The sequence below is a fragment of the Siphateles boraxobius genome, unplaced genomic scaffold (assembly GCF_051911475.1).
Source record: "Siphateles boraxobius isolate OS27281-9 unplaced genomic scaffold, OSU_SipBor_1 35, whole genome shotgun sequence".
Classification (NCBI taxonomy): Eukaryota; Metazoa; Chordata; class Actinopteri; order Cypriniformes; family Leuciscidae; genus Siphateles; species Siphateles boraxobius.
The window spans coordinates 9,066,676-9,092,500 of record NW_027508975.1 but is presented as its reverse complement, the minus strand read 5'-3'; the positions used below and the strand labels follow the sequence as shown (position 1 = coordinate 9,092,500).

Below are 25,825 nucleotides of genomic sequence, written 5' to 3'. Positions count from 1 at the left end.
AGAAGAAAAAGGGACTGGCTTCCTACTTTGATGGAGAGCTCTTAAAGTTAACATTAAATCCATCCAATTAGAAAGTTTTTATGTATGCATTCATTCATTCATTAGTGCATGTTATTCCAAAGAAAACAAATATATGTGGTTGTAATCTTGCATCAGTATGTGACTTGCTTCGTCTCTGAAATGTTCCCTTTTGTTTGATGTCACCTTAGCCATGTGGGCTGTTGGTTAATGTAGTCCTTTAATACTGAAAGCAAGTCCTTTGTCAATTCAAATCTATCTTCATTATGCCGTATAAACACCCACTTTTCACAATTCATTCAATTCGTGATAGATAAAATAGTCCCTGCTTACACTTTTTTATCTTTGAATATCCTTTTTTGGAAAAGTTACTCATTACGGAAGTAAATCTACAGTATAATAGATGAGCTTCCATTCTAATTTGTGATTGTGTGTTGCATCGTGGTGAATGTGTTGCTGGTTTCAAATAGGGCCTGAGTGCAGTGCCGGTTCATTATCAATGATGCTCACACTGTGTGTTCTATCCTGCCCTACAGGTGGTCCACTTACATACTCCAAACGCACACACTATTGTTATCCACAAGATACTGATGCCTACTCACATGTATAGGGATATTTTTAAAAGATGTTGAATGCACTGAACTAGCTTTTTACTTTAAAGTGTCTTGGTAGAGTTTAAATGGGCCTGTCTTAAAACAGAAATAATGCCTTGGTTATTTTTCAGGTTCTTCCTGCAGTCCTGGAGACTCGCTCTCAGAGGGAAATGATTCCACATGAATTGCATGGACCGTTCTCCCACAGCAGGTGTGACTTCCATTGCTTAAGACTGAAATCTGTGTCCATCCAACCTTAGGCACAGGACATTTCCCCTCTCACCACCACTCTCCTCTCTACCCCATCCCCATCCTTGCTCCGAGCCAATCAGTGAGAGGGCACACTCTGTTAGCAAGACAAACTGAGACCAAGAGGGAGCGGAAAAGAGCTAGAAAAGACAGGGGAAGTGTGGTACAAGATTCTCAGACACCATGAAGTCAAACCAGGAGCGGAGCAATGAATGCCTGCCTCCAAAGAAGCGTGAAATCCCAGCAAGCACTCTGCCCTCAGAGGTTAGGCCTATGGTGATGGCGCCTGCAAGTGATAGCCAGCGTGGGGGGAACCTGGCCTGGCTTGCCAGTCTGGCAAGCGGGCATGACAGAGGGCGGCAGCACATCAACACCTCCGCAGAACCTGAGGGGCCTCAATACAAACCATTGTCCGCCATGGCTGAAAGCGCACCTTCCTCATCCACGCAGTCAACCAGAGCTCTACCCACAGTGACCACAATACCTGCAGTGTACACGTCACCCCTCTCTCAGCCTACTGGCGCCATCCAGTACACACCCCTGCCTCATAATCTACATTTCATCAGCTCTCCGTATACTGCACCATATGCTGGCTACATCTCTCCACTAGTTTCCCATTCAGCTGCCACCACTACCACACAACGTGAGGTTTATGCCAGCACCTCCATTTCTCCAGCATCCAAAATTGACCATCACCATCATTTGGGCCGTTCAGGCCTGGTCACAACTGACAACACCTCTTCAGCCCACTCCAACCAATACGTCCACATTGCTGGTTCTCCTCTAAGCGTATCCCCTCGGACTGCTCCTTCACCCCATGCTCACATGCCTCTACACTTACACCCTCACCACACGCTCCCCCTCAGTGGCCCCTCGCAGGTCTTAGTTCAGTACACAGATGGACTTTTACCCAAAAGAGAGGAGACAAGGCCCAGGTTGGGGCTGAATGGAGAGCTGGAAAAGGACAGACGCTTTGGTCCATCTCCTGAGTCCAGTGCAGGGAAGCAGGGCAGCACTGCCAAAGGGGGTTCCTCCTCCCATCAGCACCACATTCACCAGCAGCAGAGCCCACGTCACTATGAGGCTCGGCATGTGCTGCTACCTGCTGAATATGCGCAGGACAGTACAGCCATGCGGACCTCGTTGGTGCTGGTTCCAAACAGTCATAGCTCCAGTGTTGCTGATCCCGGAGGTTCACTGGATAAGCTGCCTCCCCCAACATCCCACACTGAAAAAGGAGGGATTTGTGCAGGCAAACCTGTGTCTCGGATTTCTTCCTCCTCTGCATCCCTTCCATTTCCTCCTCCCCCTCCACCTGTGGACAATCTGAAGGGAGCAGTTACCACACTGTCTCCCCATGCAGTTATCCACACCACGCATAACACCACAGAGTCACTCTCCCTGGGCCTCCCCTCCACCAATTTCTACTCCACCCAGCAGCCCATCATTGGTTACATTGCCGGCACAGGGCACCAGCAACCTCTCAGCTACCACACCAGCCTACCCCAGCACCTGGTCATCCCTGGAACTCAGTCGGTCATCATCCCAGTAAGTGGAACCGAAGCTACTGCTACATCGACCACAACACACTTGTCTGCAGCACTGCCCCATGCTTTCGTCACCTCAACAGCCCCCAAAGCGGAGAACTTGGAACCTCAGGCCCTATATTCCCACCCTGCCTCAGCTGTGGTTCAAGCCCAGCTGCATCTGCCTGTGGTTCCAGCCCCTGCCAGCCTGCTGACGACTCCACCACCTCCCTCAGCCCCTTCCCTGCCCCCTTACTTCACAAAGGGCTCAATCATCCAGTTGGCAGATGGGGAACTAAAGCGGGTGGAGGACCTGAAGACGGAGGATTTCATTCAGAGTGCTGAGATCAGCAATGAGCTGAAGATTGACTCCAGCACTGTAGAGCGTATCGACAGCAGTCATACACCTAACTTCGCTATTATACAGTTTGCTGTAGGAGAACATCGCTCACAGGTGGGGTAATATATTTTTGCTTTACAGTTGCTGTAGAAATGTTTGATGACAAACCTGAGCATCTATTTCCCATATATACAAGGATAAGGGTGGGCAATATATCAGTAGAAATTTGTCAAATGATATACATTTTTATAGGATCATTGTACAGAACCGCTGGCACATGGTAGTATAAGACTTTATTAGAAAAAATTATGTAATGAAATTAACTGTTGTCTAAGCCCCTATATAATTATATTGTAATCAAAATAAATATTTTCTAGAATATATATTTTTGCTTATGTTGCCCACCCCTATAAACAGATGGCAAAGGTTGTTTTTTGCTGCATAACAATTGCAATTATTTTTCAAATGCTCATAAGTATATACAGTGCATTTTTTAATGTTATCATTCACATTAGAATCAAAGTCATTTGAATCCTCCTGTCTTAAGAGATGGAATTAAAGTGGAAATATATGGCAATATATTTTTCCCTTTAAAGACATTTTTATAATATGCAGATGGTATCTAAATATGTCTAATTTAATTTCATGTTTAACAGTGCTCACTGGGAAGAAATATTTACGCCTTTTACAAATGCCCGGGGATCTTTTTTACTTTTTTTTTTTTACTTATCTTTCGTGGATTTTTATAATCTGTTTGAATAACCATATGAATATGATAGTCATTAAGTTTCTTTATTATATGCTTTGAGTGTGTGAATGTCCTCCTATATGAACTCCACCTGCACTCAATCAGTGTAACTAGATGTGGGGGTAAATTGGCAGCTGAAATCATCTCCCTGTTCCATAATCCCTCCCCTGGCTGTCCCTATGGCATCTTTGTTTAGTTTGTGTGGGATTCACTGACAGAATTGAGTCATTCCTTATTTCTGCTTCCTTCTGTTGTACTGTGAGTAGGCTGTATGAAAAATCTGCTTTGTTTGTCTGGGAGTTGAGATGGGGCCACCCACTCAAAAGCAGTTCTAAAGTCTGTCAGTTTGAGAGGCGCTGATTAACAGATGCTATTTAGCAAAGGCATTCATTCATATCATTAGGCTTTTGTGCATTACTTCTACTGCATGAATTTCATTTCCTCTTTTTTGCCTCCCTTTTTTTTCTTGCAGGTCAGCGTGGAGGTTCTAGTAGAGTATCCTTTCTTTGTGTTCGGCCAGGGCTGGTCATCATGTTGTCCAGAACGGACTAGCCAGCTGCTCGAGTTGCCATGCACCAAGCTTTCAGTGGGTGACGTCTGCATCTCCCTCACCCTGAAAAACCTGAGGAACGGCTCCATTAAGAAGAGCCAGGGGCAAGTCTTGGATGCGCCTACCCTTGGTCCACCCCTTAAATCACCCAAAGCACTCTCAAGCGGCTCACGTGGAGGTGTTCGGCACACAGAACAGGAAAATGGACTTGGGCAATGTGTAGATCAGGCAGGTGGAGGCGGTCAATGCAATAGAGAGAATGGAGAACTGAGGTTTGGCGAAAGAGACATCTGCAAAGCACCACCGCTCACTGAACCAGAGTCTGGCGGTAAACCCACAGGCCGTAAAAGGAGGTGGTCGGCCCCTGAGGGCTGCAAAGTAGAAAATCCTGAAGGAGAGCCCCCTTTAATGTTCCCCAAGCCTTCCTTCATCCCTCAAGAGGTTAAAATCAGTATCGAAGGCAGATCAAATATTGGCAAGTGAACACGTATTGGACTGTCAAATTTTAAAAGCAAAATTTGTCCTCAGAATGTTTTTTTTTTTTTTTAATTCTGATTTGATTTTCTATCCAGATTACTATACTTAAACACTAAATTGATCAGTGTGTACATGATCACTTCTAACATTGTAATAGATGTATTCAATATTACACAAACAATTGGTGCAATTCATTTGATTGGTCAAATTCAGGGCAGATGTAGTATAAGGTGAGAAGGTAATGAGACAACTGAGCACTGCATGATATCCTGAAGGCTTCAGTATATCATATATAGTCACAGCTAACAAGGCTAAGTCTCTCTAGTCTCTCACCTATGATGTCCTAAGACAAACTTGGTTCAACTACACCTAGTGGCAATTTAAACATTCACCTGCTGAGTGAACCTGAAAATGATAGTAAGGGAAGATGAACAACTGGTGTGAATAAAAATTGCTAATGGTGGCAGAACGGAAATCACTCCTCCACTGGTTGCAGGAGTTTACATGATGTCAGCCATCTTGTTTAACTGTGACTAAAAGAGACTATCCAAATCAATCCTAACAATATAGAGCAGCATCGTCAGCGCAGACTAGCATAGATTATATTAACATTTATTAAAATGCAAGAAAAGGTTTCCAAATACTATGGTACCGGCCAAGAGAGATGATGTTATTGAGCGGGGACAGTTGCCCCGATGAAAGACGAAACTATAATTTTAAACGGCGAAGATGGACGAGTCTATTTTTATATATCCAACTGTCTAACCTTTTATTTAACTATTTTTGTAGTTTTGCATGTTTTCATTTTCTGTCTCACTTTTCAAACCCTCCCATCATACTTTGATGGGTAGATTTTTCTTGTTTTGTTTTTTTGTGATGAATGTGTAAACCTTGCAATCAGGGGTCATTTTTTACGTAGACACAGGATGGGTTCTTTCTTGATGCATACAAACACAGTGGTGAGTAGTCCCTTGTTTTTAGTGCAGTCTCACCTGTTTTTTGTTCAAACAAAAGAAAATAGATTATTTCGAAAGAAAGAGAGCGAAAGTTGTCTAAAGGAGGATGAGATGAGTGTTGTCCCGAAGCACTTAGTTAACACCTGTCATGCTCACTAGCTGATAGTCAACTGAGTCAAATGATGATGATTATTTTATTAATTATTACTATTATTATTATTACTGCTACTACCATTTTCTGTTGATATTTTAACATGAACACCGTACTGTATGCTGTATCATGAATTTGATGTTGTGTGGCACTGTGGGAAGGTGATTTGCTCACAAGAGTCGCCATGAAAGGATGAATGTAACAGTTGATGAAAGAGCAAACAATGAGATTTTGTCCTCAAGAGGACTGCTTTAAAGGAAGCACTTTTTTCATTGCGTCTGATTGGCTTAGCCATCTGAAGCAAGCTGACGGCTTGAGTAAAGACGGGCACAAGAGGCCGTGGCCCGTTAAACAACTGCCATTTAAGTCATTTAAAGCAAAAAGAGTCATATGAAAGTGTGAATGCAGATGGAAATAAATACAGAGACTATTTATATATTTACAAGAGAAATGTGAGTTGACGTGAAAGTGAGAAACTCTGGCTACAGAAATCTTTGGAGGATCGAAGGGTGTCATTTACCTGTTTGTTAGCAATGCGTGTGGTCGTGCACGCATGCGGATTTGTGTGCAGCTGCACACGGGCTTATACACATGTACACGGTTACGGTAATTTTCAATCATGTTGAAAATATGTCATGTATTTTTTTGTACATTAACATGTATAGAGCTGCAAATGCTATATCTATCTTATTGTATGAGAGCGTAAGACTTACATGAGCACGTTTTTAGTCCCGTCCCCCAAAACTCATCGAACGTATGTGAAAACAGTAGTAATTTCAGTGATCATTTGTGTTTGTGTGTGTGTGTGTGTGTGTGCGTGTGTGTGTGTGTGTGTGTGTGTGTGTGTGTGTGTGTGTGTGTGTGTGTGTGTGTGTGTGTGTGTGTACATGCCACATATATTATAAATAGATATTTAAGTTCTACTTAAAAGAATATTGCAATTTGCACATCTGGAGAGATAGTAACATGATTTTATTTCGTTTTCTGCCAGCACAGGACAGGGCCGAAAACCCAATTATTACTAAAATGTAGCAGTTTCTTGACATGTTTGCTTGGTTTGCAGGTCTGTTTCGTTAATTTTAATTAGGAAAACAAGGAAGCCCCTTTTAAGGGGGGGTTGAATTACACACAAACACATGAAAGCAGGATTGTGCACGGTGCTTTGTCGAGGCGTTCGCTCCGTAGGGGTGGATGAAGTCATAGTTTGTAGCCTGCAAACCTGTCGAGTCATTCGAGCGGCCACACTCAAGTTAGCTTGGGTTGGTGAAGATTTGCCAGGAAGAAGGGTTGTAGTAGAAAATAAAAGATGCATTGATGGACGGATGGATTTAATGAGTGGTGGAGGGTGGGTGAGTGCACCCCATATACAATTTGAAAATGCTTTATTTTTTTATAATAAAACAGGGTTTCTCAGATCAACACCACAATCGTGCATTTTTTCTTTTTCCCATTTGACATGGCGTCTCTGTCCCCTTGTAATGTGCGTGTTTTAGTTTTACTTAGATTGTATGTGTGGATGTATCTGCTTCAACCAATCAAACTTGATATTTTCATTGTGTTTATTTTTGGGCCAAAAGCTAGAAATAAGATGTGATATTGTTTGTCCATTGAACCACCCCAAGAACATGACTGTCAATGGTGAATCGGTCTTGCATTTGTTTGGCTTTTCTTATCTTTCACTGTTGTCTTTCTCTTCATGTAATGATCAGTGTTTCGATGTTGCTCACTGCTTCGATCATTTTACAGTCTGCCTCCTTCTGGTTGCACAGTGGGGTTCCACGTACACGAGAAGCATTCCGAACAACAGCACGTAGCAATAACCCCTAGTCTCTAGTGCTGAACCAAAAAAAACAGAGAACGGGGCATCAGTGCCAGATCTTCTGTTCAACCTCAGCAATCTGTTTTTTATCCTCTTTAGGTTTATTTGCAGTTTGCACAGCCAGCCCTCAGTAACTTCAGGGAGAAATGTAAATTTATATGCAGTGACAGAGTCTGTCCCCTCCAAGCCGTCTTAACCCGTAATCGATAGTGACCTCCAGATGCTCTTCAGGTGCCCATACAGAACCAGTACGCCTCTCTCAGAGTATGTTTACCCAGCCTCAACCGTTAGCTACCTTCTGTTGCCTGGCATGTACGTGCAACCTCTTTCTCACCCGGCACACCTGCTATAGTTGAAGAACGTTCTTTTCTTTTCTCTTCTTTTTAATCTGTCTCTCTCTCATTCATAGCCATAGAACCTTTACAGTATTCATGATGGAGTTTCATATTGCCTAGCCTGTCGAAATTAGTTTTTTTGGGGGCGGGAGAGTCAATTATGACTGTAATCTCCTTTTAATGTAATGTATCTCACTTACCCATTTTGCTTCCATAATATGATGTATTCCAGAGTTAAATAAGAAATCAAGAAAAGTTGGCTTTTTATACTAGAATGCAGTCAGACTGAGTACGAGTTTGCTAAAATAATACCTTAATAGCTAATTGGTTAAGATTATCCAGTAAGTGATATTAAGTGGTAATTCTTTGAAGCATATACAGATGAATTGCTCACAATAAGACCTGGAATGAGCATTGAGGAAGTAACTTGGTTTTGATTAATGTTGACTTTATCAGTTGTTATCGACCAGGAGACAAGCAAGTGTGTTCAGTTCCAGGTGTGTTATTTGTTTGCATTTGGACTTATATCTTAAAGACTTTTCGACATTTATTTGAACATCCATGCTGTTTGTTTATCTGATATTGAGGATTAAGTCCAACTGCAAATGAATTAAATATGCTTGACGTGCGATGTCCTGAAAGAATGAAACATCACAGATGTTCTGTGCCATCACATTTAATGGTCATCACAAACAAAGAGAATAAAAGATGCACATGGTACAGCTGGTGGTTTATTGTGCTGATAATGATAGTCTCTTATGACCTCCAGTGCTGAGAGACAAGAGAAATAAGAGAACATTAATAGTGGTGGCTGCTGTTTTGACACCTATTTTTTTTAGCATCAATGTCACATGAAACTCAAACCCCACTGGTGATGTTCTAAACTCTTCTTCTGTTTAAGCTTGACATGTTCACGCGTAACAGTTTGTGCCATCTGCATGTAGCACTGTTTCTGTGGTTTCCATTCACGCTCCAGTAGCACTTTATTTGACAGTCCTGTTACGCATGTACATACTGTGTACTTATAATAGCAATTACAGTAACTGGGTTATAACTAGGTACTAACTCTGAACCTACCCCTAAATCTAATGTTAACCCATGTAGTTACTTTATATTACCAATTGTTTTGGGTAACTACATTGTAAGTACACGTACTGTAAAATAAAGTGTAACCCATTCACCTTCTCCAACAAATTGTATTCTTTGTAGGCTGTGGGTTTTATTATTTTATTTTGCTATTTGTGAGTAAAAATGGCAATTATTGTGTTTCACTTTGTTGAAATGTTGCACAGTTCATTTACTTTGGCAGAGGGGTGAGTTTGCTGTTTCTGACATTATGACAAAACCATTTGCTTTTCTGATAAAGGTCGAAATCTTTCCTTGGGCTTACTCAGGGATGGGAAAGAGGTGTGAATGTGTGTGTCGAGGAGGTTGAGTGACCTTTGAAAGGTTTTTGTACATGTTAAGATACACACACACACACATACACACACACACACACACACACACACACATATATATATATGTATATATATATATATTCTTGTGTGTTAAACTGCTGTAACCAGAATCAGTCATTTCATTGGCCCTGTGCTTTGGTTTCCCACAATGTCTCTACACCATATGAGGCCTTCCTAAAACACTCTGTCCGTCTCCGTGAAAGCGTCTGTATCAGTATGTTTGTCCGCATCACAGGCTGTCTGTCCGTCTGCCTGTTGTCCATCTGACGTCACAAGCCCAGATCCTCACACATGCAAGATACTGAAAAAAAGACTGAGAAATGATTCATCGACCTCTTCAAAGTGGGGACCACTTTTATAGAAACAAACGAAAAAAATGCACATTTTTGTCATTTTTAGAATAGATAGACTTGATAATACTGTTTCAGCACTTTCTAATCCTGAGGAAGATAGAGTGAGACTATAGGTGTCATCGCAGTTTCTCCCCTCCAATACGAATTCCCTCCGTCTCGGCCCGTTCCTGGGTCCAACGGGTTGAGATGACGAGGACAAAGAGTTGAAATAACATTTGAATGGTCCTCTACGAACCTGAGATGACTTTACTTTTTGTTGTACTGATGTGTGCTCCAACACCATCGTTCTATTTTGTTTTATTTTTATGTTGGTTCTATATTTGACCTTGCTTCATGTACTTTGGACTTTGTACTTTTGCTTCGGTCTCCTCTGTAGCACTCTTTTATCATGGTAGGAGACAAGAGAAAGTGTTTTAATGAATGTTTTTAAGAGTGATTCTGTGACAGCTCTCTCTCTCTCTCTCTCTCTCTCTCTCTCTCTCTCTCTCCCTCTCATAAGAGGAGCACCGCTGACTTTTCCTTGTTTTTACTTTCATTACTCTGGCACAAATGACAAAACAGTTGAATGTTGGATTGCGAGTTTCAGCAGTTTGAAAAATAAATCAAAAGTTTTTCTTTTATTGTGGCTCTCATTGAAAAACAACTTTATTTTGAGTTTGCTCTTCTTTGAAATTAGTTGTAAAATCAGTCAGGATTTCTCTGTTCAACTTGACTGTTGTTTGACATCTTGTCAATTGTCCAAACAGCTGGATTAATAACCTCAGGCTGAGAATCTTCTACAAGCCCATGTTATGGTTTTGTTTCACCCTGATGTATGGGCTGCTTGATATGGGTATTGTAACTAGTCTTATTGTTAATGCTATAATTGATATAGATCATTCAGTTATATCAGTGCTAAAGCAGTGCACACTCCTTAAAAAAGGAGTCATGCCCGGCCCTCGTCTCTCACGCCTTTTTGGTGAGCCGGTAAACTGACTAACGCTTCCTCAGTGAGAGGTACATCCTGTGTTCTGTTACCCTCATCTGGCCAGGCCTGACCAGAGCGCAGGAATGAGACTCATGTTGAATCTTCAGGAGTATTTGGCACTGTTGGGTTGAACTGGACACTCAACCATGGTTAACCACTAAACGCCAAGGACGTTTTGACCATCACAGGCCGGAACCAACTCGTGTACAGATGCTGTTTTCACATACACAATGTCACCTTGACTCATAGCAAACAACAGCCTCGTAATGTGTATTTATCCTTCAGAATTTGTACAACTATACATATCTTCAAGAAAAAAGGTCATTTTGTAATTCTGGATTTCTTGCCAATGAATGCTTAATAAGATGTCTCTGTAAAATTGTACTTCGTAAAATCTTTTTAGGCCTAATTTTAACATGTCAGTCATTTCCAAGTATGTTTTGTGTTGATTCTGAATGAATGGTGAAGGTAGTTTCTCATGAATAATCGCCCCATGATTTGAAAGCTGAGGCCAGATAAACTATAAGCAGGATGTTAAATAACACTATGTACACCTTGTCAGGTGAACAGAGTTCAGTTATCATTAAATGTGCACGCATGTCCAGGCACCTCTAATTTTTTCCCCCCTGTTTGTTTTGCTTTTTGAGATTGAAATGTTAAGATGTGTTTCATGAAACAGGAAGCCATTGGTCATTCCTCAGGAAGGAGTTGGTTCAGGTATAGCAGTAATACCCCATGTGTGCTGGACTAAAGGTGTTGCGGGTCATGTCATAAAGAGATTTGAAGTCTTCCATTGGAAGGGAAATGGAAGCATTTTCTAGTTTCTTTTTTCACTTGCCATTGGGCAGAAAGATCCACGATCATAAAACCTCCGGATTGGACCTCTACCTGTTTAAAAAACATTGACTCGGTGGAGGTACAGTAGGTTGCCATATTGTCAGTGTTGTTGTTTTCTCCATAATTTCAGTGCTGTGGATTTACTGGAGCTATAGTATATTAGACACCATGCAGAAGTGTTGAGCGAGACTGTTAAAAGCTGAAAAATTGAATGTCACATCCAGTCCTGAGGTTCTATTTTCTTGGAATTGTATTTGAGGATTCTGGCCAGTAGCAAGCGATGGTTGTTGGGAAAGGAAGTTGTGTTTTGCACCTTACTTATAAAGGACAATATATGTAAAAAATAAAAATATATATAAAGCCCTAGGTAGGAAATAATTGTGAAAGGCAATTTGTTTTTGCTCTTTTGGTTCATTTTATTTCCATATGCGTGCATACTCTGTAAGTTGTGTAAAATATTGTACTTGCACTAGCTTTTTTAAGAAAGAAAACTAATATAAAAAAAAATTGAATTGAAATGAAATTCTATTTTCTAATTGTGGTGTGTCTATTTGTAGGATACACTCACGTTGTTTCTTGGATTTTTTTTGGTCCCTTTCTTTGATGGTGCTTGCCGGTTTTCTAGTTAGAACTTATTTCATTATTTTGAACAACAAAACAATATTTGATTCAGGTTGTGAACAAATTTGTAAAAAAAAAAAAGAAATTGTCTGTATACCAGTACAAGTTTATTGTTGCAGTATACACATACTAATAAAAATTACAGTGCCAATTGCAAACTGCACCCTTTTTGGAGTTTATGATTTGTGAGAACGGGGTTTTAAAGGTGCTTTTCTCAGATAGAGTGGGCTTATTTCACCGAGAGACATGAACACACACTCTCAAACAATTGCAGGTATTCCTCAGGCTTCTTTGACTCCAGCGCACCTAGTCAATGGAGTGTGGGTGTTGGCGGAGGTGGCGGCCATGAGTACTCGCTGGATCATTGAAATTACATTTTATTTCGAGCACAAAATAAAAATCATTCATTTGAAAAGTGTAGATGGAAGAAGACATTGAGATCTTATCAGACACTACAAACCCACACTTGACTGTGTGGGAAACGGCAATGGCTGGCACAATGAGCCCAAACTGACTCAGCTTTGTCTGCTTGTCTGTCTTTGTGTTACCATGTAGTTTCAACCGCAGTACAGTAGTCTGAAAAGAAGGTAAGTTGATTATAAAAGTCTGAATATACACATTTAATGAAAAAAAAAGTAATCTGTGTGTGATGAAGACTCCCCAAGGTACAGAACCCTGTAAGGAATGTTTATCAAAAATTATTTCACGTCTTTTAGGAATGCTCGATTCTGATTGGTCGATTACGGAATTCAGCGGTCAGATATTTTCAGCGGTCAGGTACAAATAGGAGGTCTCCAAAAATTCCCAGCTTAGTTGTAATACGAGCTCTACTAGGACCTGAACGCTGACGTTGAAATCTCGTAATTATTGTTAATTGTTATTAATTATTGAATGCACCTTTTGAGCCAATGGGATTTGCTTGGGTTCCTATAGAGTCCCACAGTCTGGTTCCGGAAGTAGGCTCCAAATCACATTCATTTTCTCCCAAGGGGATTTTTAACAATTTATTAATCATCTAAGACGGGTATTTGAGCCTCTAAGTTGTTAATCGATGATATATGCTTTTGCTGAAGCCATTAGTCTGCTTTATTTCAACTTATTTTTTAAATAATCGTGTTCATCAGTGGAATTACCCATGATTTTTCTGAGAAATCTTCACCAATCACTCACATGAAGCATTGCAAATGACGTGATAGTCAAGTTGTGTCCCAAATGACACACTATACACCGTGCACTTACACTACTCAGTGTAGTATATCAATTTTATAAGGTTATTTTGCCGTTCAAAATCTGAGTCTAATAGACCCTCCCCCTCCACTACGTAATTAAAGCTGCATGAAGTGTCCGACATTCCACACTTCGGTTAATTAAGTGCATCATCCGGGTATTTAAAGTGTACTTTTTCTATAGAGTGCCGAAGTTATTACGTCACTTTGTAGGCCAAAACGCGGAAGTGAGTTAGCATTTTAATACTTCCGGTTCCCTCGCCCTAAGGTCTATGGGTTTTTTGAATGGGTTTTTGCTAAATCTCCTGAAATAAGGTCTGTGGTTAACAAAGCCTCTAAATATTTCAAGTTTTGTTCTATGACATAAAACACACCAGTTATAACCTGCTTGTGTTTTTTTAAACTTTATTGTGTCTGCTTGTGGTTTTTTAAACTTTATATAGGCTTCAAAATGTATTCATTTTGGATTAACTTGTAAAGATTATCTTGATAGACAAAACGTGTAAGGGTCACAACTCTTTGTTGAACACAGATCTTATTTTTTGCGATTTTCCAAAAGTCTATGGGGAAAATGCATAGCTTTTTGATCGAGGGAACCCATGCGCCGCTAACTTCCGAGTTGTCCTACAAATTGACGTCATAACTTCGGCTCTCTATTTGGAATTTTCAGTGTGAACACCCTAATCGCACTATTTATACAAAACGTCATAGAATGTTGCATAAGTCTCCCTACACTCTCAAAGTACTTAAAAATGTGCATGCAGTATTCACATATTTTGCAATAAACTTAAATGCAATATGCAAATGCAATAAACGTATGTTGTTTCTACACAATGAGCATCTTTCTATCAATAGTTTTATATTTATCCATTGTTTTTAATCATAACATGATCATCATGTCATTCACAATGCGTCATGGGATTGTAGTTTCACTTATTAAAGCCGTCAAATTCACAGTCTTGAACCTTTGTCTTTTTTATTAAATGTTGTAATTTTTGTGAATCACCTCACTGCTGGTTAATTTGGATCATGGCTTATGACTCTTTACAAAAACTTTTTAAAAATCCCTATGGGGAAAATGAATGGTGAAAATACTTCTGCTATCATGGCAGCTTGGGATTTGAAATGTTGTAAAAGGAAATGGTGTTTTTATTACTCAACAGGTGAGTAAGGTATTTTATTGAACCAGTAAACTGCCATATGCAGCTCCCTAACAGAGTTAATTGTGAAGCATTATCTATTGTGAAGGGTCATATTATTATAGTTTTAGCGCTGTGTGCTGGAATTTATTTTCAAGGAAGTACCATGTCTATTAAATTATGAGTAAAGCTACAGTCACGTCTTCAGCTAGTCAGCCCCGAGATCCATCTACACTGGTTATTTCTCTTACGCCCAGTAGTGAGTGTTTTATGAGCAATAGGACAAAGAACCATATTCATCCACACAGTGACACAGGGCCGAAGCACAACCAAAACAATGTTCTTCCTAAAAATGCATGTAGTTTTGTTTTTTTAACCGCTAGAGGTCCAAAGGTTACCTACTGTACCATAAACTGGTTATTTCTATTTTTTTCTAGTGACAAAGTATATTAACGAGCTGTTTAATTCATAAGCTTTAATCAAATAAAAATTAATTACAACTAAATACATAAAATGATCCCATGATGGGCAAATTTTCTAAATAGACTATTTTTTCTTAACGGAAGCATGAAGATAATATATAAGTATCTACAGTCAGCCGGTCATTATACCAAAATAACATATTTGATCACATAATTTAACAAAAATGGAAAGGTAGTTAGGGCAGTTTTCATTCAGATGTTTATTCCTCCACATGTAATGTTCAACTCGTAACACATTTAATCCTGTATTTTCTACCTAAACTGCACAAGGCATGTTGAAGAAATGAGGTTGCAGGAGTTTTGACATTCCTCTGGTATGATATGACATCCCACCACACCCATTGTACAATCACAAAGGAAGCAGGCCAGCAGAAATAGTTCACAACAGTTGTACACAATTCACCAATCTCTGCACAAATCAACTCAAACTTAGAGCACAACACGCAGGAGCGAGCATAAAGTGGCAGAGAAGATTCTCTACTGGTGTCTAAATTCTTCACTAGCATGCATTTCTTTCAGTTGCTATACTATAGGGAGAGAATGGGTTAGAATGAATCACATCACTCTATTTCCCATGAAGAGACTTATTAGATGTTTCCTTATTCACCCTCTCGTACAGATGCAACCCCATTGCACACTTTAAAGAACTTAAAGGTTGTAAATGAACTAAACTGAGGCATGCTACAAAATTGGTTTTAAAAGAAATTGTATACAGCAAGGTTCCTGTCCTGAGTATCTATGGAGAACTGAAAACTGGAAGACAGGGGGAAATATGTTCATGAATGTCTTTCCTCTCCTCTTTATGGTAGAATTATGCTGCTCATTTCACCCAAAATTCAAATTGATAGAATGATGACAGAATTTTCATTAGCAGCTGAACTATTCCTTACATAGTAATGATGAATCTGTAATTGTGAGTGTGCATGTTTTTTTTAGCCTGTGGGACTAGGTGAACATTTGGCTAGACTGCTGTGTGACTCTGATGAAGGTCGTCCTGCGGCTCAGTTCTTTGAGTTTGGCAGCTCCAACATATGTGCATGTGGACCGCAAACCACCCATGATGTCCCTGATGGTGTTTTCCACGTCACCTTTGTAGGCCACCTGGACCGTCCTGCCCTCTGATGCCCTTGAAATCACATAAACAGATGTACACATAAGATAACCTGCAATATCCCAGTTATTTATGTAGCTCTGGTTAACAAATGCACTGAAACACCAAAATGAAATGGCATAAATATGCCCTATATATAATGTATGAAAACATCCTCACCTGTACTCTGCTACCCCTCCGACGTACTTCTTCATGGCTGTGTCCGAGCTCATCCCATAGAACATCTTGAACTTCTTGCCGTCTTTCTCAATGACTTCACCAGCACATTGATCGTGTCCGGCTAACATTCCTCCCAGCATGACAAAATCTGCCCCAGCACCTAATGAAAATGTATTATTAGATAGATTAAAGGCCCGTTCACACCAAGAACAATAGCTATAAAGATAACTATAACAATAATATTAGCATCCACACAACGCACAATAACATTGTCGTCTCCTGCTTTAAATTCCTGAGCTCCCTAAAGCAAGATGGATTCTGATTGGCTATCAATGTTTGTATCATTAAATAGCTGGGGAGAAAAAATTGATTCCAACAATATCGTTCCTCAGTGTGGTTATCGTTATAACTGTGGTGTGGACTATGCTATCCTTTAGAATGATTTTTAAAATTAAATGATCATCGTCCGTGGTGTGAATGGGCCTTAGTAGGACAATTATAGATATAATAACTTTTATAATAGTACAAAAACAGTAAGATTTTGCTTTTATTGTTTGGTGTTTGAAACATGAAACCACTCATCACTCCTCACCAAAAGCTTTGGCAACATCCCCGGGGCAACTGCAGCCTCCATCCTGGAAAAAAAAAAGATGGCTTTACAAACTCATGCATATATGGTCATTTAAAGTACAGCACAGTTGAAAAGCATTCATATTGACCTTAGTCTGCTTAGATGCCATATTGAATTTAAAGCAGATGAAAGCTTTGAGGGATAGACTTACAGTCTTGAGAATGGCATGCACTGTACAAAGGTCATAGATCACTTAATTTGGCCAACTCACAACTTTCAACACCGTCCAAAAATGAAATATGGTGCTACCCTGACTAATGTCTTTAGCTCAAATGGTAAAGTGTGGCACTAGTAGCGGCGCAAAGGTCTATTCCCAGTTATTCAGTTTCCAAAAATGCATGAGCTGATCATTTTTATTTGAATCCAAAGTAGCTTTGGGCTACTTAGAATGAATTTTGATTTTACTGTCAACCCTATAAAACAGAAATTGCAGTTTAACTGGATTTTATTTATAAATAAATTCACGTTAGTTTCTCCATGATTGCAACTAGAACTGTTAATACTCGTGTCTCAACAAGCTTGTGTGTCTCATTAAAGGATTAAAAGAAACTACTTAAAAAGTGTTTTTTGTTAAAAATAAAAATAATTATAATAGCATGCTGCAGGGATGCCGCATTTTTGCAATGCCAAAACTCGCAAATGAGCTAGCATTTTAACATTTCAGATCCATCATCAAAGTCAATGCGTTTTTAAATGGGTTTTTGGTTAAATGCGTTTTTAAATGGGTTTTTGGTTAAATGTCTAAAATAATGCCTGTGGTTAACACAATAACAAACTACTTTCACAATTTATTCTACAACATAAAATACATCACTAATACCCCTGCTTTTACAGCCTTAAAGACTGAAAGAGATGGTGACGTTTGAAGTCATGCGACCATAGTCTTGTTCGCTTAAACAGTTTAGCTTTTTACTTCTGCCAATTTTATTTAGGCTTTAAAATTCATAAAAGTTGTGTTCATTTGTGAAGATTATCATGATGAGCAAATTGTGTAAGAATCATACATTTTTGTTGGTCAACTTATTTTATGCAATAACCCAAAAGCTAATGGAATATTGGGTTTTTGTCCAGGAAATCAGGGTGATCCCAACTTCCGGGATGGCCTTAAAAAATTGTCACACGACACGTCTGTTTTGGTGTTAATGAAGCCTTTGAGCCTTTCTGATGGGACAAATAAAACTGACAAGGTAGGGAAACACTGAAATAGAATTGAGGATGCTGCCCTCTTGTGGTAATGTGATGTCACTTGTATGTGGGTTCCCAAATGCCAATCTATGCCTTGCATTATAGGATGGCGTAAAGCTAACTATGAAAACCATTTAATTTAAAGAGACTCACAGATATTATGTGTCCTTTCAGTCCATGGGCCGAGTCAGCACACTCAATAACAGCACTCAGTTGAGGATAACCCACACCGGTCTTAATGCGTGTGGTGCACACAGAACCTACAGATCACAGTTTTCAAACTTTTAACATGCTCCAGATACCGCAAGGAATGCTATTTAATATGAAGGACGATTACCTGGCCCAATGCCCACTTTTATAATATCAGCTCCAGACAGAATGAGTTCCTCCACCATCTCTCCAGTCACCACATTTCCTGCCTAAATGATCAAGATCCTTTTGTTATATGACATTTGTTGTTCAACAAATACAAATAGATAGCCTATACTTATATGATGCTTGTTATTATGTTTGGGCATAAATCTTACCATGATGGTGTGCTTCGGAAACTTTTCCCGGACTTTTTTGACAAACTCCACAAAGTGTTCTGAGTAGCCATTGGCCACGTCCAGGCAGATGTACTGGATGAGAGGAATGGCCTCCAGGATGCTGGACAGTTTTTCCAGATCCGCCACTCCACTTCCTGAGCTGGCTGCGACATGCTGAGGACGAAACGGTAGATATTTGTTTGTATATAAATGTGTCTTTGCAGTGCGTGGACACAACCACCATGAAATTTAAAAAATCCATTCACCCCTTTTTTTTAATCCTCAAAAAGCCTAAACACTCTCAATAATCAAGCCATTTGAATTTTCTGAGCAATATGATGTCATATTACTCATGCTCCGCCCACGACCACTGACGAACTGTCCCGTATTAGCATATTTCCAAGGCAGCACTTGTGTGGACAAGCCCCAGGGAAGAAAGAGGTGGGGTGAGCAGTTGCTCATTATCATTTAAAGAGACATGCACCGAAATGGGTTGCTGTGAACAGAGCTGTTTTTGAGGAGGAAAAAAAGGTGTTGTTTTACACAACCATTGAGAAATTTTAACTGAAGTATGTTACAAACTTTACATGAAGACCCTAAAGAATCATACCAACTTGTGGAAAATGGGCATCCGATGACGCCTTTAAGGCTTCATTGATTCACTGCAGGAACTTTGTGGAGAAATAAGAAAGTTTCAGTCTAGAAAGCTAAATGTGCTAAGTTACATGTGTGTTAATATGGAAGGTTGTTTCCGCCATGGAATAGAAACATTTAAAAGATGATTGCGACTTTATAACTCACAATTCTGATGACTTTCCCCCCCTCAGAATTGTGAGATATAAATTGCCAAGATATAAATCACAATTGCCAGTTATAATGTCAGAATTGCGAGTTTATATCTCGCAATTCCGACATTAAAACTGGCACACAAAAAAAAATTTCCCCTCGCAATTTCGAGTTTATATCTCCAATTCTGTCAATTGTTTAGTCAGTGGCAGAACAACCGTCCATAGTCTGTTGAGGTTATTATAGACAGATTTGAAGTCTGAAAGAATATGCCTTGTTATTGTTTCTAATGTTTTCTGTGTCTGCTATGAAGAGATGTAAAGTCCAGGTTCAGAAAGTAAAAGTACTCCTCAGTATTTTGTTCCAATCACCTAGTTTTGCTAATTAGCACAGCTTTGAATTAATGGGTGAAATAAACATATGGCAGAACCTTTACTTTCTGACCCCTGGACTTAACACCTCTGTTGCAAAGGTTGCTTAGCTGTTGCTCGATTGTTGTGGCTAGTTGCTTGGTGGTTGTTAGGGTGTTTTGGCTAATTGCTGCTATTTCTTTACTAGGGTGATCGGAGGATAATAGCTGGGGGATGCCAGGCCTTTTCGAGGGTGTTCTTGGTTCTTAGTGTTTTGTCGACATGACAAAAGTTTTTTTTTCACGACAAACGTTTTTTCCTCTGTACAAATAAAAACTTTTATCAAAATGATTCCCGTTCACACGGATCCGCGGAAACGACTTAAAACGCTGTATTATGCATGCCAGACAAGTAATTGGCGATGTCGCCTTGTAAAGACTAGCCTACACGCCTGCGCACATACGCATTCAAACGCGCATGCCTATAGAACACTTAATACGCACGTGCATGCCGTCGCCGTTTTCACAGATTGATTTTTTTTACGTTTACACGGAGATGATAACGGTATTGCTTTCAAACCCCATTTTCAAAGAAAATGGTCAACGAACCCGGGAAACACCCTTTTACGCCGACAAAAGGAATGCCAAAGAAACGCACAGACAAAGACAAGTATACCTCCAGACTCTTAGCTGAACTGGTGCATTGAGATAAAATTGAATGACTCGCCTACGAAACGATAGAAGGGTTAAAATAATGATTGATGGTTCGTTCAGGTCATGTGCATATAGAAACTTGGGATTTCACTATCTCACTCTTGAACTCATTTTTCTTTCCTCACTCTCTTTCTTTCTGCAACTCGTATGAATGTGTGTGTGCGCTTGGGTTTGTGTTAGATATTAGTTTTATGTTTTAGAATAATCAATAAAGTCTTGTTTATATTTTAAAGATAATTGTCTTGTGTTATGTGCTTACAGATTTAATGTCTTAAACTGCTGCTCTGCTAATAAATAGTGTTTCACTATAGTTTGGATATTTATTTCCGTTTTAGAGCTGATAGTTACAGCCCGTTCAAATGAACGCTGGACGAGTCATTTGCGAGCCGTTTATCCCTATAAATTAATTATTAATTCCTTTTGAGCTAAATTTACCTGTCTAACCCAGACACGTTACTTACTTAGTTCCTTACAGTATTGTAAAACGAGCTATATAAATCAATGTGATTGTTAGGCAGTTGATAGACTATACCTTTTAATTAAACTGCTTTTGATTAAACGAGGCTAGAAAAACATTTTTGCCCATTCACCTCAAGGCACTCTGGATGACTGGCAGCAAAAGTCTTCCACTCCTCCAGGGAGTAGTGCTTCTGGATGGCTGTGAAGAGAGTGTGCTGAAAGACAGAGCAGAGAGACGTCTGAGAGACCAGCGAAGTGTCTGGCTCCAAGACAGACAGAAATATAAGAGCCTCTTGATCCCAGTGCATGGAAACAGGACACAGCTAATTATTTTTCAGTGATAATCACAGAGATAAAACACAGTAAAACAAATCTTTTCCTGGGTTATATTTCAGACACAGGTGCTGTGTTTCTTCAGTTAGTGTGCTTTGTTTAAAGAAGCACTCACCTTGCTGAGCACCTGTGCCATCTCAAAAGTGCCGGTGGTGTCCATGTTAGCGGCGATGATCGGGATGCCATTGTATGTCTGCTTTGAGTTCCGGAATGTGAAGGTCCTCTGCAGGTCAACCTTCAAGAACAAAAAATAAAGAGGAAATGACTTTTCAAACATACAAAGAGTACATGTGACCGTCTGAAGAGCCTCATTTTAATGGATACACCCATAATCAACCCAAACATCCTGTGTTCCTATATCCTGTTCTCCTGTCCCTATAACCCATCATAGCATGAACTAAAGATATTACAACTGAAAGATATTTAGACCCGTCTAACTGTAACAACTGAGCTGGAGTCATTCTCCATGTCTGGTGGATGTCAAATGCAGTGTTCAAAGTGCAGTAGTGCTTTCTCTGAATTAAAAAAAGGAGTATCCGTCTGTTCTAGTTTGAGATTTGAAACAAAACATATTGATACATTACACAAGAGAGAGGCAAGCAGTCATATTGCATACAGTATAGCCTATATTTTGCATCGTTTTTCTGATTAAGATCCATGCTCTACAGCCATTGGATTATTCCTTCACATGTAGTCAGTATATTCAGAATAAATACACATTCAATGGATATTACTGTATTTTTTCCCAAACCAAAAAAAATGTTTGTGGTATTTTTAAGCATTTGATAACTGGTATGAAGAACCAATAAGCAGACGATTTGTAGTTATTATTTTAATTCTGCTGTTGCCATTATATCTGCTCTTTTGTTGAAAAACATCCAAAAATGTGTTTCTTCAATAGCTTGATACAATTGTCTGTATATAATACACCCAGATTTACCTTTGTTTGCACGTTCAGATAAATGTTAATGTTCAAAGGATATTCTGAATAAGGTGTTATATTAGCAAATATTCAGATGAATTTTTATTAGATTAGTCATATATTTACTTATAATGGACATGGTCAGAGGTCAATATTCCATTTTAATAATACAGCTTGAATGTTTACTTGACATTTACATGTGCATTAACATGCGTATATGCCAAGGCTTAAGATTGCTCTACTCTATTGCTCTACTCTGACGGTAGTATATAATCAGAATATGACCAAATTCTGATTAATATCATCCATCCAGCTGAGAGACTGTGGTGGGCTTAAGTGAAATTGTGCTGAATCATTTTAGTTTTGTCTGCTTGCAAAAAAAAAATATTGCAAATTGATATCTCTCTCTCTCACACACACACACACACACAGACACACACACACACACACACACACACACACACACACACACACACACACACACACACACACACACACACACACACACACACACACACGTTCTACGAATCAGTATTCGGTGATTTCCAGTTCCAGTAACTGTTGCAGTCACACTACACTGCCCTATGAATAATCATCCTGCCGCTATTTACTGAACTGCCGTGGGGAACACATTTACCATTCTCCTGTTAGAAGAGACATTTCACAGGCATTCCAGGCATAAGATTGGGATCCTTTCGTTAATTGTTGATGTTTAAGACTAGGTCAGTGATAGATTACTGCAGGTTATAAAGAGAATCTCAGCTGCTCTTCTATTTTAATAAGCCTGTACAGTATATCATCACACCACTGTTCCTGTCCGTACAGTGACAGCCATCAGATTAGCCAGACGCATCGAGATCTCACCCCGGCACTTTACGTCATCCTGCACTGAAAATCTCCTATGAATTCATCAGCCAGGACACACATAGGAAAAAAATTAAAGAATATACAGTAGATGATCAATGTTGTAAACCTGACAGATTAGCATGTGGATTTTGAAAGCAGCTGTTTAACTAAGAAAACACGTTAACTGGAACAAAGATAATGTCTGGGTGAAATATGAAAGAATTACGGGCATACAAACCATGTAGATAATCATATGTTTTGGTATCATTATGTGTCGTTGTGTGGACCTATAGTGTGATCAAGAGTTACACCACAGTGGAATCTGCTTCTGTTCATGTTTAAAAATAGGCCTGAAGCATGCCAACATGTTTTGAAAGCACTAGCTCTCAGGTTGCTTTTCCTTAACCTGTTCATTTGACCCTGAAAACCACTGGACTTGTTTCAAGACACATCAACACCACAAAATAAAAGAGAAGCCAACACATACTGGAGCACTGTCTGCTGATCAAGCTTGATAAACTGCTACTGGTTGAAGCTTAAACATGGGCCCCATAAAAAACAGATGAACTTCATCAAGGTCATCATAATTTTCAGTTTCATTCTTTGCCCAAACATTCATGCAGCTCCCTTGGTACTCAGTTTAAATGTATCTTTCAGGTATAACGAGACAAGGCCAGTCGCACAAATTTATTTTAACAGAGACAGCAAGCAGATGTTCTCACCTCAGACCTGCTCTTCAGACTGCTCCTCTTTGGTCTGAAAAGGACATCTTTAAAGTCCAGTTTGAGGTCAGCATCCACCCGGGGCATAGCGACAGGACTGAGAGCGGATGAGAATCTCCTGAGACGGGCTGGTGCAGTCACTGGTCCAGAGCTCCAGGCACCAAACCCGAACCGCCAGAAGAACAGCGTATTTATAGTGTGGAAAGAGCCGTCACTGCCCAGGCCCCCATGGCTTTATTTGGCAAGGCCTGTACGCACTCTCCTTTCCTCTCTCTCCTCTCTCTATTTCCCCCCTCCACCTGCATTCAGTCTAGAGTGGCAGAAGCAGTAGCAGTGTTAAAAAGTGTTTCCTATGGCTGTCTGACACACACACAAGCGCAGTCACTGCAGCTCTGCTAAGCTCAGCACTGCAGTATGTGCAGAGCTCCTGCTGTCCAACAGAGGTATTGCTCCTCAGAATCAATGAGTGGACTCGTGGGAAATGAGAGAGAGAGAGAGAGAGAGAGAGAGAGAGAGAGAGAGAGAGAGAGAGAGAGAGAGAGAGAGAGAGAGAGAGAGGATGGAGTAGTAGTAGAGGAAGGACATGAAATACATTTTACATGTCCTTCACTTTTTTATGTTGTCTAATACAGAAATTATGGGCAAGTGACCCTTGAACCCTTGAACTTAAAAAGAATAAAAATTGCTGCTAATATCCACATGGTACACTAAAAATATAATCATGTAACTGTATTTAAGATGTACAATTCCTGTAGGAAATGGCTTATACTTCAAATAATTTTCCGTTACCTGTTTTTTTTTGTCATTTTCTTGCTATGCACCATCTACAGCTTTATTATTGCACATTGTATGCTCACTGTATATCCCTGACTAATGTTTTTTTTTCTTGCATTTAATAATTTTTTAGTATGTATATATCATCATTATTCAGTGCCTGTTGTTTCTTACTGCAAGCACTGCTTTATATTCCTTATTTTGGATGGGTCCCCCCCATCTTTTTTAAACTGTCTGATTGTAGGACTTATTGACCATCCATTGAAAATTAATAACAATAATTTGTTACATTTATAGTGTTTTTTTAGCACTCAAAGTGCTTAACATAGAAGAGGGGGATCTCCTTAACCACCACCAATGTGCAGCATCCATCAGGAACACCCACCACACGCCAGCTTAGGTGGAGAGGACGGAGTGATGAAGCCAATCATTATTTACGGGGACGATTAGGAGGCCATTTTGGTGGATAGAGGCGAATGGGCAAATTTGGCAAGGATGCCAGGGTAAAACCCCTACTCTTTTTTAAAAAAGGACATCCTGGGCTTTTTAATGACCGCAGAGAGTCAGGATTTTGGTTTAACGTCTCATCCGAAGGATAATGCTTGTTACAGTATAGATAATGCTTGTTACAGTATAGTGTCCCCATCACTATACTAGTGTGTTAGGACCCACACAGACCACAGGGTGAGAGAGCGCCTCCTACAGCAGCAACCTAGTTCTCCCAAAGTCTCCCATCCAGGAACTGACCAGGCTCAACATTGCTTATCTTCAGTGGGCAACCAGTCTATAAGCTACAAGGTGATATGGCTGCTGACATTGAATTAGTGTTCAAGGAGTATGTTGTTTACATGCATCACATATGTAATTAGACGTGTTAAAATGTGGCATGATTAGACCACATATCTGAGAAGAATGAAAAACAAAATTATAAATACATGAAGCGCAAACGCACATCGTATGTACCTACTTTGCTCCTGAAGCTTCGAAGTTATCAGCCCACTCATCAGGGTCAAAAAACTGCGCGTGGAAATCAGGTGCGAAGTCCGTGTAACGTTAGCTGAATCCCGGGGGGTATTAATCATGAACTGGACATAATCAGACTCGTGTGCGCCTCTCCAGTACCACCAGAACCACTCGCTGCCGCAAGCGGGCACTGAAAACACCCCCCAATGAACAAAGATCCCGAACTTCACCTCGTCGTACCATTCAGGCAGAGGACAGGTCTGGAGTCCAGACTGGCCCAGTCTGGTGTATATCGAGCACCGAATGATGATGCGCATGATATAAGACAAAGAAGCAGCGATATCTGACTTATAGTCACTTGCATGATTGATCACTGTGATCAGTAAAATTGACGAATGCATGAATGGTCAGTATGCAGACATTTCCGCATTAGAGATTTCTGCCGACTTAACTTACGATTCAGCATAACGCAGACCCAAACAACCAGCTTTTTTTTT

The 25,825-nt window shown here is 39.9% G+C and overlaps 2 protein-coding genes across 5 annotated transcripts in view; one reads left to right on the top strand and one right to left on the bottom strand.

The window, feature by feature from the left end:
• Positions 1 to 11,712, top strand: part of atxn1a (ataxin 1a) — a 102,115-nt gene extending 90,403 nt beyond the window's left edge. For all 4 annotated transcript variants that reach the window (XM_077196270.1, XM_077196272.1, XM_077196271.1 and 1 more), the window contains 2 exons: positions 743 to 2,840; positions 3,947 to 11,712. In XM_077196270.1, coding sequence (XP_077052385.1) covers positions 1,044 to 2,840; positions 3,947 to 4,507 — 2,358 coding nt within the window. In that variant the 5' untranslated portion in view covers positions 743 to 1,043 and the 3' untranslated portion in view covers positions 4,508 to 11,712. The remainder of the gene's footprint in view (positions 1 to 742; positions 2,841 to 3,946) is intronic.
• A 3,311-nt stretch (positions 11,713 to 15,023) lies between these two features.
• Positions 15,024 to 25,825, bottom strand: gmpr (guanosine monophosphate reductase). Its single transcript, XM_077196279.1, has 10 exons — positions 25,333 to 25,825; positions 23,592 to 23,901; positions 21,217 to 21,336; positions 20,900 to 20,983; positions 18,461 to 18,634; positions 18,271 to 18,352; positions 18,087 to 18,193; positions 16,710 to 16,752; positions 16,118 to 16,277; positions 15,024 to 15,973 (listed from the first exon to the last, which is right to left on the bottom strand). Exons 2-10 carry the CDS (start codon positions 23,676 to 23,678, stop codon positions 15,793 to 15,795), a joined length of 1,038 nt encoding a protein of 345 aa, XP_077052394.1. The 5' UTR covers positions 23,679 to 23,901; positions 25,333 to 25,825; the 3' UTR covers positions 15,024 to 15,792.